Source organism: Neomonachus schauinslandi, chromosome 11 (genome assembly GCF_002201575.2).
Source record: "Neomonachus schauinslandi chromosome 11, ASM220157v2, whole genome shotgun sequence".
NCBI lineage: Eukaryota > Metazoa > Chordata > Mammalia > Carnivora > Phocidae > Neomonachus > Neomonachus schauinslandi.
Genome location: NC_058413.1, coordinates 26,863,443 through 26,879,111, shown reverse-complemented (window position 1 = coordinate 26,879,111; position 15,669 = coordinate 26,863,443). Strand labels below are relative to the sequence as shown.

At 40.3% G+C, this 15,669-nt stretch overlaps 1 protein-coding gene across 1 annotated transcript; it reads left to right on the top strand.

Moving 5' to 3' along the window:
• Window positions 1-399: 399 nt before the first annotated feature.
• Window positions 400-15,454, top strand: PRRG4 (proline rich and Gla domain 4). The gene is made up of 6 exons (XM_021684730.1): window positions 400-663; window positions 1,000-1,124; window positions 5,690-5,853; window positions 7,253-7,301; window positions 8,674-8,806; window positions 13,891-15,454. Exons 2-6 carry the CDS (start codon window positions 1,022-1,024, stop codon window positions 14,123-14,125), a joined length of 684 nt encoding a protein of 227 aa, XP_021540405.1. The 5' UTR covers window positions 400-663; window positions 1,000-1,021; the 3' UTR covers window positions 14,126-15,454.
• The last annotated feature ends 215 nt before the right edge of the window (window positions 15,455-15,669 follow it).

The following is a 15,669-nucleotide window of genomic DNA, read 5'->3' as shown; positions in this document are numbered from 1 at the left end:
CACTTCCCGTTTCTTCTTACTAATAAAGTGTATTTTCTCTGATGAATATTTTGTTCTCATTCCCGAACCACCCTTTGAGAACCGCTGACCTAAGGTAACCACAAGACAGACCCCGTAGCCCAGTGAAACCCAAAGCGAAGAGCCCGCGGGATGCGCCCAGGGCGCTCCGCTTAGCACTGAGAACTGAAAATGCCCCCTGAATTCTCAAGCAGTGCCGGGTGCAGAAATGAGTCCAAAACCTGCCGCCAAGGCGGGGCCAGAACGGGCTGCAGGCGGCCGGACTCGCCCGAGGCTCAGGGCGGAAACTGCGGCGGCTCTGGAACCACCTGCCCACTGCCCGCCCGTCGCAGGTAGGCCGGGCCCCCGAGGGGAGGAGCGCGGCCAGATGCTCCCCAGGTAGCCGCCTCCGCCCTCTCGCCCAGCTCTGGGCCGCGGCCTCCCGGGATCACCGTAGGAACTTACCGCGCGCGTCCTCGCGTGGACCAGGCGCCTCTTCACGGACCCCAGGCGCTTCCTCCGCCCCAACGCGGGAGCCTCCCCGGCCTCCCGGGATTGTCGCGGAGATTTGGGGGGCGCCGAGACGGAGGGTCTGGCGGCCGGAGGGACTACCCAACGACGGGGCTCCGGCCCGGGAGCTGCTGGAACATGCGCCCGGAGCCGCAGGTGCGGGGCCCGGAGGCTTGGCTCGGGCGGGGAATGGGTTCCTCGGAGGGGACCACCTCGGCGGACCCGGCCCGACTAGAACGGAAGGCAGAGGGCCGCCCGCGGCGACAGGTGCCCGCTCAGCCGTCGGCAGCGTCCCGGGGCGTGGCATTTGTCCCTAGGCACTCTCGGGCTTTCCGGGCGCGGGTCGGGACGGGCGACCGAAACCCGCGAGCCGGGCGCAGTCGGGCTGTTGTTAAGAGAGCGGCAGGTCGGTGACTCAGTACCCCCAGGAACTCAAAGTGCTGAGCCAGGGGCTTTTTTGACTTTTTCTTTTTGTTACTTTGTTTGTCTTAGTTTGTTTGACAGTTACCAGACTATGATTACACTGCTGGTTCTACTCAGCCAACTGCCCATAGTTACCTTCGCGTTTCCTCATTGCACAAGGAGTCCGAAGGAGCCCAGGCATGCTCGAGAAGAAGGTAAGCATGGCTGCCGTCTCGAGAAACCTCCCTGAAAAGCCGAGCCAGGTATTACAAATCTCAAAGGAGAAAGTGTAGTCTTTGAAATGACATGCCCCCATCAATCAAAGAAGCCTTACAATATCCTCTAGTTTAATTTGTGGTCTGCTTGGCAATGTTGTGGTTATGTTAGGTACAATTTATACAAATTTCTTTCTGTGAGTTATTTTTGATAAATATATATTTAAGACCTGGTTTGTGGTTCACTGAATGGAACACCTATTTCAACTTCCGAAAAACAGTGAGCACCGTTTTTCTAGATGAGGCTATGTGGTAAATATAATGAGCATAATTACTTGTTTTTTCTGGAAAGATGGACAGTGAATCCAGGATCTAGTCTGGACTTGTTATGAGACCCCAGGGCAAGTTACTTAACCCCTTTCTGCTTGAATTTCTTCCTCTGTAAAATGATGGGGGTGGGGAGTGGAACGATCCCTGAGGTCCTTTTTGACATCACATTGTCTGGTTATCTGGATAAAGTCAGATGCTTGTGAAAGATTAGGTTTGGTAACCTAGAATTTCATACCTTGTGGGTTCCAGGTCATAAATAGACTGGTTCCTGTCTGCATTTTAAAAGTCTAACCTAGGGGCGCCTGGGTGGCTCAGTCGGTTAAGCGTCTGCCTTCGGCTCAGGTCATGATCCCAGGGTCCTGGGATCGAGCCCCGCATCGGGCTCCCTGCTCTGCGGGGAGCCTGCTTCTCCCTCTCCCACTCCCCCTGCTTGTGTTCCCTCTCTCGCTGTGTCTCTCTCTGTCAAATAAATAAATAAAATCTTAAAAATAAAATAAAATAAAAGTCTAACCTAGAAATCAGAACCAGAAAAGAAAAAAAAATGGCTTTGGCTTCAGCATCCTTCTCCCTGCCTGGGCATTGTGCTTCCCTATCCCCACACATTCCTGTCCCTTAATCCTTTTCATCAGATCTACTCTCAGCTCATTTTCATTTAGGAAGGATCTGTTACACTAATACTCCTGGGTAACTTATTAATGATTAATACAGCTTGGTGTATTAAACCTTCCAGGAGGGTGTGTGTGTGTTTGTGCATGTGTGTGTTTTAAGATGGGAGATCTTAACCCAAAGGAACCAAATCCTGATGGTAGAATTCTAGGCAACTGGATAAGCTAGCTAATGAGAATAGGGAGAGATTTTGGAAGGAGAGCCTTCTTGTTACCTCCCAAGTTCCACCACATATGTAAGTCCACTCATATATAAAATTGAAGGTCCACACTCAGTGGGACCAGATGCTGATCCCCAGTATGCTGGTGAGTATATTCATTGATTCACATAATGCAGACATAAAAGACATTCCCAAGGACATCACAAATTATGGAAGGAATTCAGAGATCATACTTGAGTGCAGATGGCTGGAAATATCTGTGGGAAATGTAAATGAGGAATCCTATCTATTTTAAAAGCTGATTTGCTCAGTTAGTAATCACTTTATTAACACATACTATATGCCAGGCCCTCATCTAAGTACTGGGGATATAGCAATGAAAGTCTATAATCCCTGCCCTGAAGAGAATGGAGGGTCAGTTGGTGGGTTTGAAATAGCAGGATGCACAGACAGCCTCTTAGGATGGCCTAAAATGGGAGAAATAGAAATGGGAAGAGAACTTGAGGAGGCACATACAAAAGGACTAAAGACAGTGTATCCTCCATCAGGGGCGAGAGGGAAAATAAGACTTCTCACTGGAAGTTCAGGATGCTCCCAGGACAAGGAGGTTTGCTTCTTTGGATAACAAACAAATTCAGAGTTACTTAGGATCCCAGTAACAAAGGACAATATTTCTCCTAAGATCAAAAGGGAGGCAGGGAAAAATTTAATAAAGCACCGAAGGCCTAAAGTCAACCCCTGACTGAATCAGAACTTTCACACTCAGGGAAGTGATACACAGTAGCTCCTGGAGGGCACATTTAATTCATGGGTGAAGACTTTTACTGGCATAAGTATCATTTCAGGAACAATAAAAATGTTTATGATTCTCTCATTCTTATTTTCCTTTCAAGTTGAAAGTAGTTCTATTGAGTCCCATCTGGAGGGCACAGAGTATATTTATAACTCACATAACCTACTTGAAGGGAAGACCAACAATGGGAAATTTGGCACTACTTTCTTAGCCAATAAAATGTAAAGATCTGGCCGTATCTGAAAAGTAGCAATACAGAAGCAGATTTCTAATTCTTCTTCTGAAATTCGATTCCATGTAGTAAATATAGCTAAGTTAGGCAGGCCATGAGTTACTTCATCACTGGTTTAGTATTTTAAACCTACAACAAAATGAGTAATACCAGACTATACCTATGAATTGCTTTAACTGGTAGAATTTAGGTCCAAGAATTTCTTTCCAATGTAGAAAAATTGAGTTCATTTACTCATTTAGTAAATCATTTTTTGAGCACCTCATATGTGTCAGGCACCACGTGTGTGTGTACTTTAGTGGAATTTTTCTTCTAGTGAGGGGAACAGAGTGGTCACAAGTAAGTGGTAACACATGCAGAACACACCAGATGGTGGTGCATGCTATGGAGAGAAACCAAGTGTAGTAGGGACAGGGAGCGCCAGAGGTGGGTGGGTGGGGATGAGGTTTCAAGGTAACATTGACCAAAATCCTAAAGGAGGTGAAAGAAGAAAGTTCTATTCAGGAGAAACAGCCAGTACAAAGGCAGGAGAGAACCAGGTGCACTGGAAGTGTTTTTAACAGCACAATGTTAAAAACAGACTGTAGGGGAGCAAGGCAACCCCTCAGAGGGCCATGATGAGAATCCCAATGAGAGGTGAAGGTAACTTGGAAAATTGTTCATTTTGTCTCCTTTTGGTGACAAAATGCCCTCTGCCCTCCCCCCTGTGTGCATGCGTTCTCTCTCTCTCTAAAATAAATAAATAAATCCTTAAAAAAAGGTAAAAAGAATTGGTAAAATTATATATATATATATTTATATATTTAATCTAACCCATTATATCCAAAATATCATTTCCAAATACAAGCAATATGAAACATTAAGATATTTTACTTTTTAATTAAATCTTCAGATCCAGTGTATATTTTACATTTCTAGCACATCTCAGTTCAGACTAGCCACAGTTCAAGTGCTCAATAGCAATATGTGCCTAGTGGCTACCATATTGAACAAAACAGCTCTATAAGATTCAGACCTGTTTGGAAAAGTGATTGACTAGTGGAAAAAAATATCTTGGACAAGGTGTGACTGTTCTCGTGGGGCTAAGAATAAATGGCCAAGCTGAGGTCATTCACAAATCAGAATTAGTCTTTCAGGCCATGCTCTCTCATCAGTCCTAAACTGTCTTTCAATTGCCCACTCTAATATATTCTTCCTTTATAGTAATGGTTAACAGTGCAAAACACCAAATTCTTTTAAGCATTTGATGTAGTTTTCAGAGAGTTTCTGAATTCCAGTCTTGGTAATGTGATCTGGAGCAAGATTTCTTAAGCATTCTTTGTGTGATACCAGAATGAGTTTAAAGTTTGTGGGTTTTGAAAATACTGCCATGGTGGGATATTTTGGTTTTGTGTTACCCTGTGCTTAACTCTATTGTGTTTACCATTTACCTTCCCAGAAAAGGTAGAGGGAGTCTTATGAAGCATTGTAGACACATCTTTAGGGGATGGGGAGAGAGAGGCAGCTACTTGTTTAGGAGGGGCTGAATGTCTGTTAATTAACCTTATAATTACCTTATAATTTTATTAACTTAGAAGTTTAAAATTTTATAAGTTTTTAGTATAAAGTTGCTCTAAAATTTTTAACATAAATCAATAATTTTAAAACATAAAGAGATCTTAGTAATTCTTTAGTTCATTTATCAATTTTACAAATCAGGAAATGGCAACACAGAGATATAAGTGATTTATCCCAGATAAACCATCAATAGCCAAGCCAAATCACAACCAAGAATCTCTGTCTTCTCTTAGACCAATACTCTATCCTTTACACCAGACTAATTTTTCTCAGTCAAGATAATAGACAGCCAACCCTTTAGAAGTAGAAGAGTCTGACCTGTCACTTCTTGGAAATACTGTCTAGAGGGAAAAGTGATATTTAAATAATTTTCATTTATGCTAATAACTTTGGACATAACCAACTCAAGTATTTTCTGGGCTTATGCTAATATTTGTATGTCATATTTAACAGACGTTATTTTTACTGATGACATTTCTTTTTGTCAGAATTTAAAATCATACAGGGATGCCTGGGTGGCTCAGTCAGATAAGTGGGTGCCTTCAGCTGCCTTCAAGGGTTCTGGGATTGAGCCCCGAAGCCTGCTCCCTGCTCAGCCAGGAGACTGCTTCTCCCTGTGCCCCTCCCCCACTTGTGCTCTGTCTCTCTCTCTCTCTCTCAAATAAATAAGTAAAATCTTAAAAAAAAAAAAAAAAGAATTTAAAACCATACAAAAAAAGTTTGGCATAATTTTACATCAAGAGAATTATTCAGTTCTTCCACAATTAAAACAGGAATGTTCTGCCCTATTTTTATCAACCTTTGAAATCTTTCTACTTCTTTATTAGTCTTCACAGCAAAAGAAGAAGCAAACCTTTTCATACATAGACACCTGCTATATAATAGATTTGATTTGGAGCTCTTCACTCCCGGTGACCTAGAAAGAGAGTGCAGAGAAGAAATTTGTAATTATGAAGAAGCCAGAGAAATCTTTGTGGATGAAGATAAAACGGTAATTTGGTTGACAATGTTAATTGGCTGGAAATTTATTAAATCATACTTAAGAAAATGGCACATTAAGTCATCAGAGATTTTATGCTTTAAATAGAATCGAGATTTTATACCTGTTATCCCTTTCTACTTCCTTAAAATGCTAACAAACCTATTTAGACTTGGCTTTATACTTAATTAAATGGACTTAGAGTAATTGGCAAATTATCGATTGTGTTGTGATTTTGTGTGTGTGATGTTTATTATATTTAAAAACAATCATGAAGTGGAATGAATTACATTTTAGGATACTAATTGAGTTGGTTCTCTGACTCAGGCTTCAATCATTCTAGACTCAGAGCAATTTTTCCTACCAGTGACCTTATCTTTTCTGATTACTGTATTTATTAACAATCTATTATGTGCCAAGTCCTCTGCCAGAGACTGAGGATATAAAATATATAGTCTCTGCATTCAAGAGTTTATTGTTTGGTATATCAGTGTAATTTAAGGGAGAAACTTTTAGAAGTTCTCCTTTGAAATGTAATTAAATCCTGTCCATTAATCTTGGAACAGTACAAAACAACAGACAACACGGTCCCTGTTATAATCTGGCATATTCTTAAAGAATACTGAGTGACTCAAATTCTTTACTTTTGTAAATTAAATAAGCACAGCTCCTTTTCCCCTTCCTCAAGAGTTCCACTTTACTCTTTGGTCAATAAGACCAAGGAACTCTAGGTATCCTTCAAATACAGGCATTAATGGAACTTAGTTCTTTTTTCTCCCAAAATTGCACCCAGCTTCTCATTCCCTGCTAATATCTGCCACATCTGCTGGAGAAGGAAAACAAAGTCTATACTTTGTAGCTGTGCCCGTTGAAATTTTATTCTGTTTTTTTGCAAACGCATTTTATGATTTTATCATGGTTCCTTAAAATCTGCCTCATTCTCTCAAGTAACATTGAACTTAAAGAATCTCAGGGATGTCTTTCCCCAGATCAATCCCTTTCAGTACAATCTCCTAGCAAACCGAGGGCGCACCGAGCGTAGAAAAATTCAGAGTCCTTTTCAAACTTGGTAATGGGTCCACTGCTTTAGCCTCCGCCTTTGGTGCTGTCACCGACTAATATGATGGTTTCACTGTATGTCTGAGCGGGGACTCTGAGCAGGTGAAGGGAGAGTGGCAGGGGACAGTAGTAGAGACCTGGCACTGGCAGTCATCCCCTGACCAATTCCAGAGTCAGGAGAAACAGTGGTGGGTGGCAGTGCTTAAATTAGAGTGCACGCCCTCCAGCTTGAATAAACTAGTATCCTCTGTGGCACATGCCAAGAATTTACCACCCCAGTCCGGGTCATTGGGATCACATGAAATGATAACAAAACAATGAAATAAACTTGGAAATTTTACCTTTCTCTTAGATGGCGTTCTGGCAGGACTATTCCATCAAAGGACCAACCACAAAATCAGGTAAGGCAAGAATGGATGAAATTTAATCTTCTTCCCACCCTCCCTCTATTCTAAATACATCTTCGTTTCATTGTTTGAGTTTGGTTGTTGCTCAACATACATGCCTTGTAAATCCAGGGATGATTTCTCAATTATACACTAGCCTATCTAAGACAGAGGAAGCCACATTCATCTTTACACACTGAAAATCAAGTTTGGTGAGATACTAGGGAAATGAGATAATAGGCTTAAAGGTGTTTTAAACCACTCAGCTAAGTCAAGACTTGCACAGAATAAAAGTAGGACTCCATTAGTTCCAAGTAGTAAGCTATTTTAATTATTTTTTCTTTTTTACCATTACAAGTAAATGGAATACTTCTGCTGCTAGGTAAATTAAGAGTGTTAGAATTAAATAAGTTCTATAGAGGGGAGATCTTTACTTATCTGTATTATCATCTCTAGCTGCTTTTTATCAGGTCTTTTTTTTGTCAGATCTTCCTTCATTCCCATCAGGTAGAGCCCCAGCTACGAGGAGACTTTATTACATTGCTAGGCTAGTGTTGCTTAGTACAGTTATCTGTGTATTTAATACCAAAATGTGCCTAGTTGAACAAAGAATATATTATGCTTAGTCTTTTTTTTTAAGGTTATTTATTTTTTTAGTATCTCTACCCCCATCATGGGGCTCGAACTCATGACCCTGCGATCGCGTTGCATGCCGTTCTGACTAAACCAACCCAGGCATCCCAGAATATGTTTAGTCTTGAATACTATCCATTTAATATGACCTATTTAAAGTAAATGAAACTTGGGGGTCCCTGGGGGCTCTGTCGGTTAAGCATCTGCCTTCAGCTCAGGTCATGATCCCAGGACTCTGGGATCGAGCTCCACATGGGGCTTCCTGCTCAGCAGGACAGTCTGTTTCTCCCTCCCCTCCCCCGCCCGCTTATGCTCTCTCTCGCTCTCTTTCTTTAAAAAAAAATTTTTATTTATTTATTTATTTGACAGAGAGTGAGAGAGAGCACAAGCAGGGGGAGTGGCAGGCAGAGGGAGAGAGAGAAGCAGACTCCCTCTGAGCAGGGAGCCTGATGTGGGGCTCAATCCCAGGACCCTGGGATCATGACCTGAGTGGAAGGCAGATGCCTAACCAACTGAGCCACCCAGGCGCCCCTAAATAAAATCTTAAAAAAATAAAATAAAACAAATAAAATCATAACTAGGGCTTTTAGGAAGTGTCATTTATAAATTTTTGTCACTAGCACAAAGACTTTTTAAAGAAGTCAGTATTATTAGATTCTTAATAGTATGCGTAGATCCAGTGTTAAATTTATTGAAATCATAGGCAGTGCTTTTCAGTTGTTATATCTACATTATTTTATTGATTTCTCTTAAGATGTTAACAGAGAGAAAGTTGATGTCATGGGCCTTCTGACTGGATTAATTGCTGCTGGAGTATTTTTGGTTATTTTTGGATTACTTGGTTACTATCTTTGTATCACCAAGTGTAACAGGCAACAATATCCCAGGTAAGTACCAAGTAAAAATATTGAATTCACTATTATACATTCTATATTGTTATTTTAAAATGGATAAAAATGGCTGTCTATTTTTTAAATAAACATTTCACTCTGGAATAATTTTAGATATACAGGAAAGTTGCAAAGATCACACAGAGTTCCCATCCTTCAACCAGTTTCCCTCATTGTGAACATCTCACATTCCCATAGTACATTTGTAAAACAAACCAGCCAACACTGGTACATTACTATTAACTAAACTCCAGACCTTATTCAGATTTCACCAATTTTGTCATTCATGTCCTCCTTCTGCTCCAGGACCCAGTTAAGATATCGCATTGCATTTAGTTGTCATTGTCTCTCCAGTCTCCTCTGGTCTGTGACCGTTGTTTGGTTGCATAATTTAACACTTACATAAACAATGAAATGATGCTATTTTTAAGATCCTTCAAAAGAATACGAGAGGATTCACAAGTGTCAGCTTGATTTTTTAATATTTCCTTCTTAAGCAGGAAGTAGATACCAGTGTCCCCACATTGTTTCCAGAGGTTAAGAAGTCCCATCACTTCCTCTAAGTCACATCATTAACAGATCCAGCGATGTGGCAACCCAAATAGAAACAGTGTAATTAGCTTTTAAATTCAACCATGTTTATTGATACTTTAAATTAAATAAAAATCAATGAAATAAAATGGTTGCCACTTGAAGATAATAACCCATTAATAAAGCTTGATAAAAATTCATAAAAGCCATAATTGTTAGGACAATAGAACCTCAACATCCTCATTAAAATAAAAAGTTATTCCCTATTATCTCTATTATCTTCTCAGTAAGTGTAGGTGAGTAAGTGTAAAAATAACCTTATTCAAAAAAAAGTACCAGGTGCTAAACAGGCTATTCGAAATTGATGCTTACATATCCCTAGTCACACTTTCAAATTCTGGGAAAAGCTCATGATTGTAACCAGGTGATGAAAGGGTTATGGAAACAGTGGTGATGGTGGCACAACATTGTGAATTTAATTTATACCACTGAGTCACACACTTGAAAATGGTTAAAATGGCAATTTTATGTGACATATATTTTACCACTATAAAATTTTTTCTTTATGGTAAGAGTTTAGGGCAACAGACGTGGAATTAGATTCATCTATTGGAAGATAAAACTAAAACCATGGGGTGCCTGGCTGGCTCAGTCACTAGAGCATGCGACCCTTGATCTCAGGGTTGTGAGTTCGAACCCCCCGTTGGGTGTAAAGATTACTTAAAAAAAAAAAAAAAAACACACAAAAACTGAAGCCGCGAGAGTACGCAAGTTCTCAGAGTGTAATGAAAGGACAGATGGAAAAGGACAGAGCCTTAAAGGGTACTCATAGCAAAGGTGCAGAAAGAAGACATGCCAGAAAGAGGGCAGAGGACCGGGGCAACATAAATTGTAATTCTATCCCCAAGCTGGAATTCCTGAACAGCTCCCTGAGGCATTAACATGACCTGTGGGCATGGACAAAGGAGCTTGTCAGGGACCTCTGTAAATCCTATAAAAATCTGAGAAATGAGAGAAATGAGGAAGAACTTGCCTAATTGTTCTTAAGCCACCATCTTTTAAGCTGGTTTTATTAACTTCCCTTATTTAACAGGTAGGAAATAAGCAAGGCCTTTCCATTTTCTGGGACTTTTGAATAAAATTTTATTCAGTGTGGCTTTCTCTACAAGTCAGGGAGGAAGTCCTGGAAACTCTCAGACTAATGAAGATCTAGGCAAAAGTTGTCTTTAGAGACTCTTCTTGCCTTTATCTCTCTTTTCCTCCCCATTCATAATGTCTCTCCAAAAAAGTTCATGTATACCCTCATGCTTAATAACTGTGCTCAGGGCCTGTGATAACACAGCCATTATTCAGTGTCCTCATGCATGGTATTTTCTTCTCTCTTCTCTGTGCCTTGCTTCACTTTTCTACTTTTCTGCACCACTCCATCTTCTTACCTTAGGCCTTTTTTCTGTGAAACCTTCTAGCTTCTTTCCTGCTGTAGGTTAGAAGCAGAATTCAAATGCACAATTCAAATGGCAAAGTAATGCCATTATTACGTATGTTTTCTGTGTATGTTATTGTAAAATTTAAAAACCCTGAATATCTCTTATTTTATTTTGTTTTAAGATTTTAGTTATTTATGGGGGCTGGGGGGCAGAAGGAGAAGGAGAATCTTAAGTAGACTCCACACTGAGTGCAGAGCCCAACGCAGGGGTTGATCTCACGACCCTGAGATCATGACCTGAGCCAAAACCAAGAGTGGGACACTTAACCAACTGAGCCACCCAGGCGCCCCTGAATAGCTCTTATTTTAAAAGCAAGATTAGGGGGCTCCTGGGTGGCTCAGTCGTTAAGAGTCTGCCTTCAGCTCAGGTCATGATTCCAGGGTCCTGGGATCGAGCCCCACATCAGGCTCCCTGCTCGGCGGGAAGCCTGCTTCTCCCTCTCCCACTCCCCCTGCTTGTGTTTCCTCTCTCGCTGTCTCTCTCTCTGTCAAATAAATAAATAAAAATCTTTTTAAAAAATAAATAAATAAAAGCAAGATTAGTTATACTTAATGTTAGTACAGTATAATACTATACAGCTCACAGATATTTTTACATGTATTGTTTCACTTTGATCCTCAGAGCCACCCTTTGACTTGAGAGGACATTGAACACTAGGTTTATAAGACATCCTTTTATTTGGGGACTGACTTTTAAAAACTTACTAAAGTACTTTTCATCTATTATTCCAAGAAATTCTTCTAGCAGAGTTATTTGTTCTCTTTCTGTATTTTGCAAGTCTGGAAGTGGAAGAAGGGTGAGGAAATATTTGAGAAAGAAAAGAGTAAAAAATAAGGTCATTGTCAAAAAAGTTTGCCTCATTCCTCTGTCAAAACATGTCAAAAAATGGGAAACAAGATCTTTTCATTTCTTAATTCCTATATTTTATGGAGGAAAATAGGCATACTATGATGTTGTTAGTTTATTTGAGTTGTTATTCGTGTATACTTTCTGATATCAATCATTTAAGATGTGTGTAAGAAATCACTATGTAGGGGTGCCTGGGTGGCTCAGTTGGTTAAGCGACTGCCTTCGGCTCAGGTCATGATCCTGGAGTCCCGGGATCGAGTCCCACATCGGGCTCCCTGCTCGGCAGGGAGTCTGCTTCTCCCTCTGACCCTCCTCCCTCTCATGCTCTCTGTATCTCATTCTCTCTGTCTCAAATAAATAAATAAAATCTTTAAAAAAAAAAAAAAAGAAATCACTATGTAGATTATTTAATAACTTTGATGTAATTATGATATTGTTTTTATATCTTATATTTGGAAGTCTACATGGAAGAGCTTATTTGTTCCACTAAAACATCTGTCTTCTCCTGTTCCCTATAAGCAAACAAATAAAACTTTTCGTCATAAGTTAATGAATGTGGCAAGTGACTAGCCTACCAGGAATCTGTTCCAGATTTCTGACGGGGAGGAATTGTGTTGAGCCCTCTAAGTAAACTTGTGATGGATGCTCTCAGTCACCCCCCAGCTATTGAAGAGCTGACTATCCAGTTCCTAGATTTACACAGATCTTCTTCACTTCTCTCTCTGCAATCATCCTCTCTCCTTTCCTCCAGTTTCATATCTCATGATTACCTCCAAGGAAGAGTTGTTCTAAGTACAAATTGACTGCCTTAGTTTGGAAAGTTTACAGTATTTTGAGTCTACTTAACTGTCTCTTGTCGGGAAGAATATTGAAATATTGATGAGAAGTTGGGGATTACCTATGAATTTTAATTATCCTTAATTAGCCATAGTTCTAGGAACTTAATTTATGCATAAGTGCTTCATAGACAGCCAACTTTACAGTCTAAACAGATCGATTTACTAATGTTTAAATTATAGTTCGTAATTCAATAGTGAGAAGGGAAAACACAGGCTCAAAACACCAGACCCCTATTGCATCTCAATTTTCACTGGCTGGTGTAGCTGACAGAGTTTTGTGGAAATGGTGGGGCTTGAACAAGGCCATATATTTTTTTAATTATTGGCCTTAGGTCAACAGAGTGGGGAAAAGACAATAACCTGAGAAAGCAAACAACAGCAGTGAAAGCACAGAAGCAGGACAGAGAATTTATTGCACATACAGAGGAGTGTAAAGGGGGTACCTTGCAAGAGCAGAGAGCTGTGAAAAATAAGGTGAAGCCAGAATAAGGGAGGCTTTAGAAAGGAGGCATGGGAGTTGAACTTGACTCAGTGGAAAGTAGGCTGCAGGTTAGACATTTGCAGAGAAGAGGGATATGACAGAAGTGCTATTTAGGAGGGATGGACCAGGCAACAGGACTGCAGAGGAGAGAGACAGGCATCACCTGTCGTGATTATCTCTGTGACATCAGGATCCTTGGCTTGGAGTAATGCTGCCTTTCAACAAGAAAGGGTTTGGTTTCACATCATATTTTGAGAAAGTTCTCATTTAGGAGTGGGAGAAAAAGGGAATTAGCATGTTTTGAGTCCTTATTATAGTGTTGCAGACACTACTTAGATGCTTTACATATAACATTTTTTCTGAATCCACACAAAACAACTCTGTTGAGGTAGCTATTATTGTCCCCATTTTACTTCAAAGGGAACAGATAACTTGCTTTGGCCACATAGCTATGAAATGAGAGGATCCAGTTTCAGATCCATGACTGACTCCAAAGCTCTCGATCTTTCCCCTATACCAAGACTCTTTCAGAGTATATGGGTAAAATAAAACTGTGGTTATATTAATAAATTGGGTGCAGGGGCGCCTGGGTGGCTCAGTCAGTTAAGCGTCTGACTTCAGCTCAGGTCACGTTCCCAGGATCCTGGGATCGAGCCCTGCTTCGGGCTCCTTGCTCCGCTGGATTCTGCTTCTCCCTCTCCTTCTGCCCTACTGGGGCTCTCTGTGTCACTCTCTCTCTCTCTCAAATAAATAAAATCTTAAAAAATAAATAAATAACATAAATAAATAAATTGGGTTCAACTTTTATCAAAATCGTCAGTTGGGTTTTCTAATATTGCCATTTTAACCTAAAAATGCTGCCTTTCTAGACCTAAATGCTGTCTCTCTGTTTAGTTCTTCAGCAACCTACGTAAGAAGGGGGAGGCACACTCCCTCCATCATTTTCAGAAGACCTGAGGAGGCTGCCTTGACCCCGTCACCCCTTGCGGTGGAGGACACAGGATTACCTTCTTATGAACAGGCAGTGGCACTGACCAGAAAGCACAATGTTTCCCCGCCACCACCATATCCTGGGGCAGCAAAAGGGCTTCGAGTATTTAAAAAGTCTATGTCGCTCCCATCTCACTAAGCCCGCCATGGTGATATCGGAGATTCCTGTTATTTGAATGGTTCCTTTTCCCCAAACCAAAGAGACATGTTACTTCAGCCCCTTTATGACAAACCGCAAGGAGCAAAGAAAGAATAAGCATGTGTATATGACACCACAGCAGTTCTGTTGGCATCTTGGACCTGAACTTGATCATTATCGGCCTGGTAAGAAACTCACCATTACCAGTTTGATAAGAAACTTGGACTCCATAGCTTTGTAGTAAAGAAGAGAGCACTTTTTTGTTTATTTTAATGGTTCAGAAAATCTGTGTTATGGATGTCATAGCTAGAACCAGTGAACTGTCTTTTGTACAGATAAAGTTTGTAGATTTCTTGTGTTGAATATTTAAAAAAAAAAAAGAGTTTCTGATCATTAGATTATCCGAAGTCAGAATATTAGACCCACTCTTTATTAGGATTTCTTTGTGGTTGGAAATCTGTCACAAAATTGGACACTTCAGTATAAACTGGTGGCCTTAATATAATCACTTCGTTTTACATTTTAAATTATTGCATAGCATTCACCGTATTTTGTAGGTTTTAGTTGTTAACAATTGCTATCAGTCATGTTTTGTTATGGGAGTGGAGTAAGTAATTTAAAAGTCACTTGCTAGGGAGTGAGTTCTTCAGAGGGTACAGAGTTGCAATGGCAAGGATTTGCAAGGGTTGTTATACTATCAAATATATAGGCTTCAAATCTAGGAGTGACTAGAACTTGATAAAGTTGCCCATGCTACTGATGAGTAGACACATCCATTTTCATTGCTAAATTATCTATATATAACTACATGTAATTTTTTATCTTGAAAATATGTTGAAGTTTATAAATAATAGTTCGAGAACCTAGAAAAATTAATTTACTTTCCTGCTATTAAAATAATACCAACTAAAGTTACCAGCAACCCCTTGTATCTCTTAATGTCTGGACCCAAAACACCATAAGGAATCATTTTAACCTATACTTTGTCTCTTCTTTTAATTGTATATATGACCAGTCTTCCTTAAGAATGTAGTAGAATATAAGCTATAAACCTCTGGAGGAGTGTGTTTGCACACATTTACGTGAGTGGGTGTGGATGTAGATGTGAATTTATTTTCTCTTTGCAGGAACTCAAGAAATAACATACTCCTGAGAAATAAAAGAAAAAATTCTGTTCTTGTTGTTTTGCTAGGCATTGCATTTTCCTATTATTTAAGACCATTTGTAAAATTGTATTTTGTTTTATAATTTTTACAGAAGTGAGACTAAAACCCACATATATTTGGTAATTCCTTCCAATTAAATGTTTAGAAAGTATAAATCATTACAATGTGTGTGTGAGTGTTTATGTCTCTCTTTTAAGACAAGATTATCTTTTTTTTTTTAAAGATTTTATTTATTTGACAGAGAGACACAGCGAGAGAGGGAACACAAGCAGAGGGAGTGGGAGAGGGAGAAGCAGGCTTCCCGCGGAGCAGGGAGCCCAATGCGGGGCTCAATCCCAGGACCCTGGGATCATGACCTGAGCCGAAGGCAGACGCTTA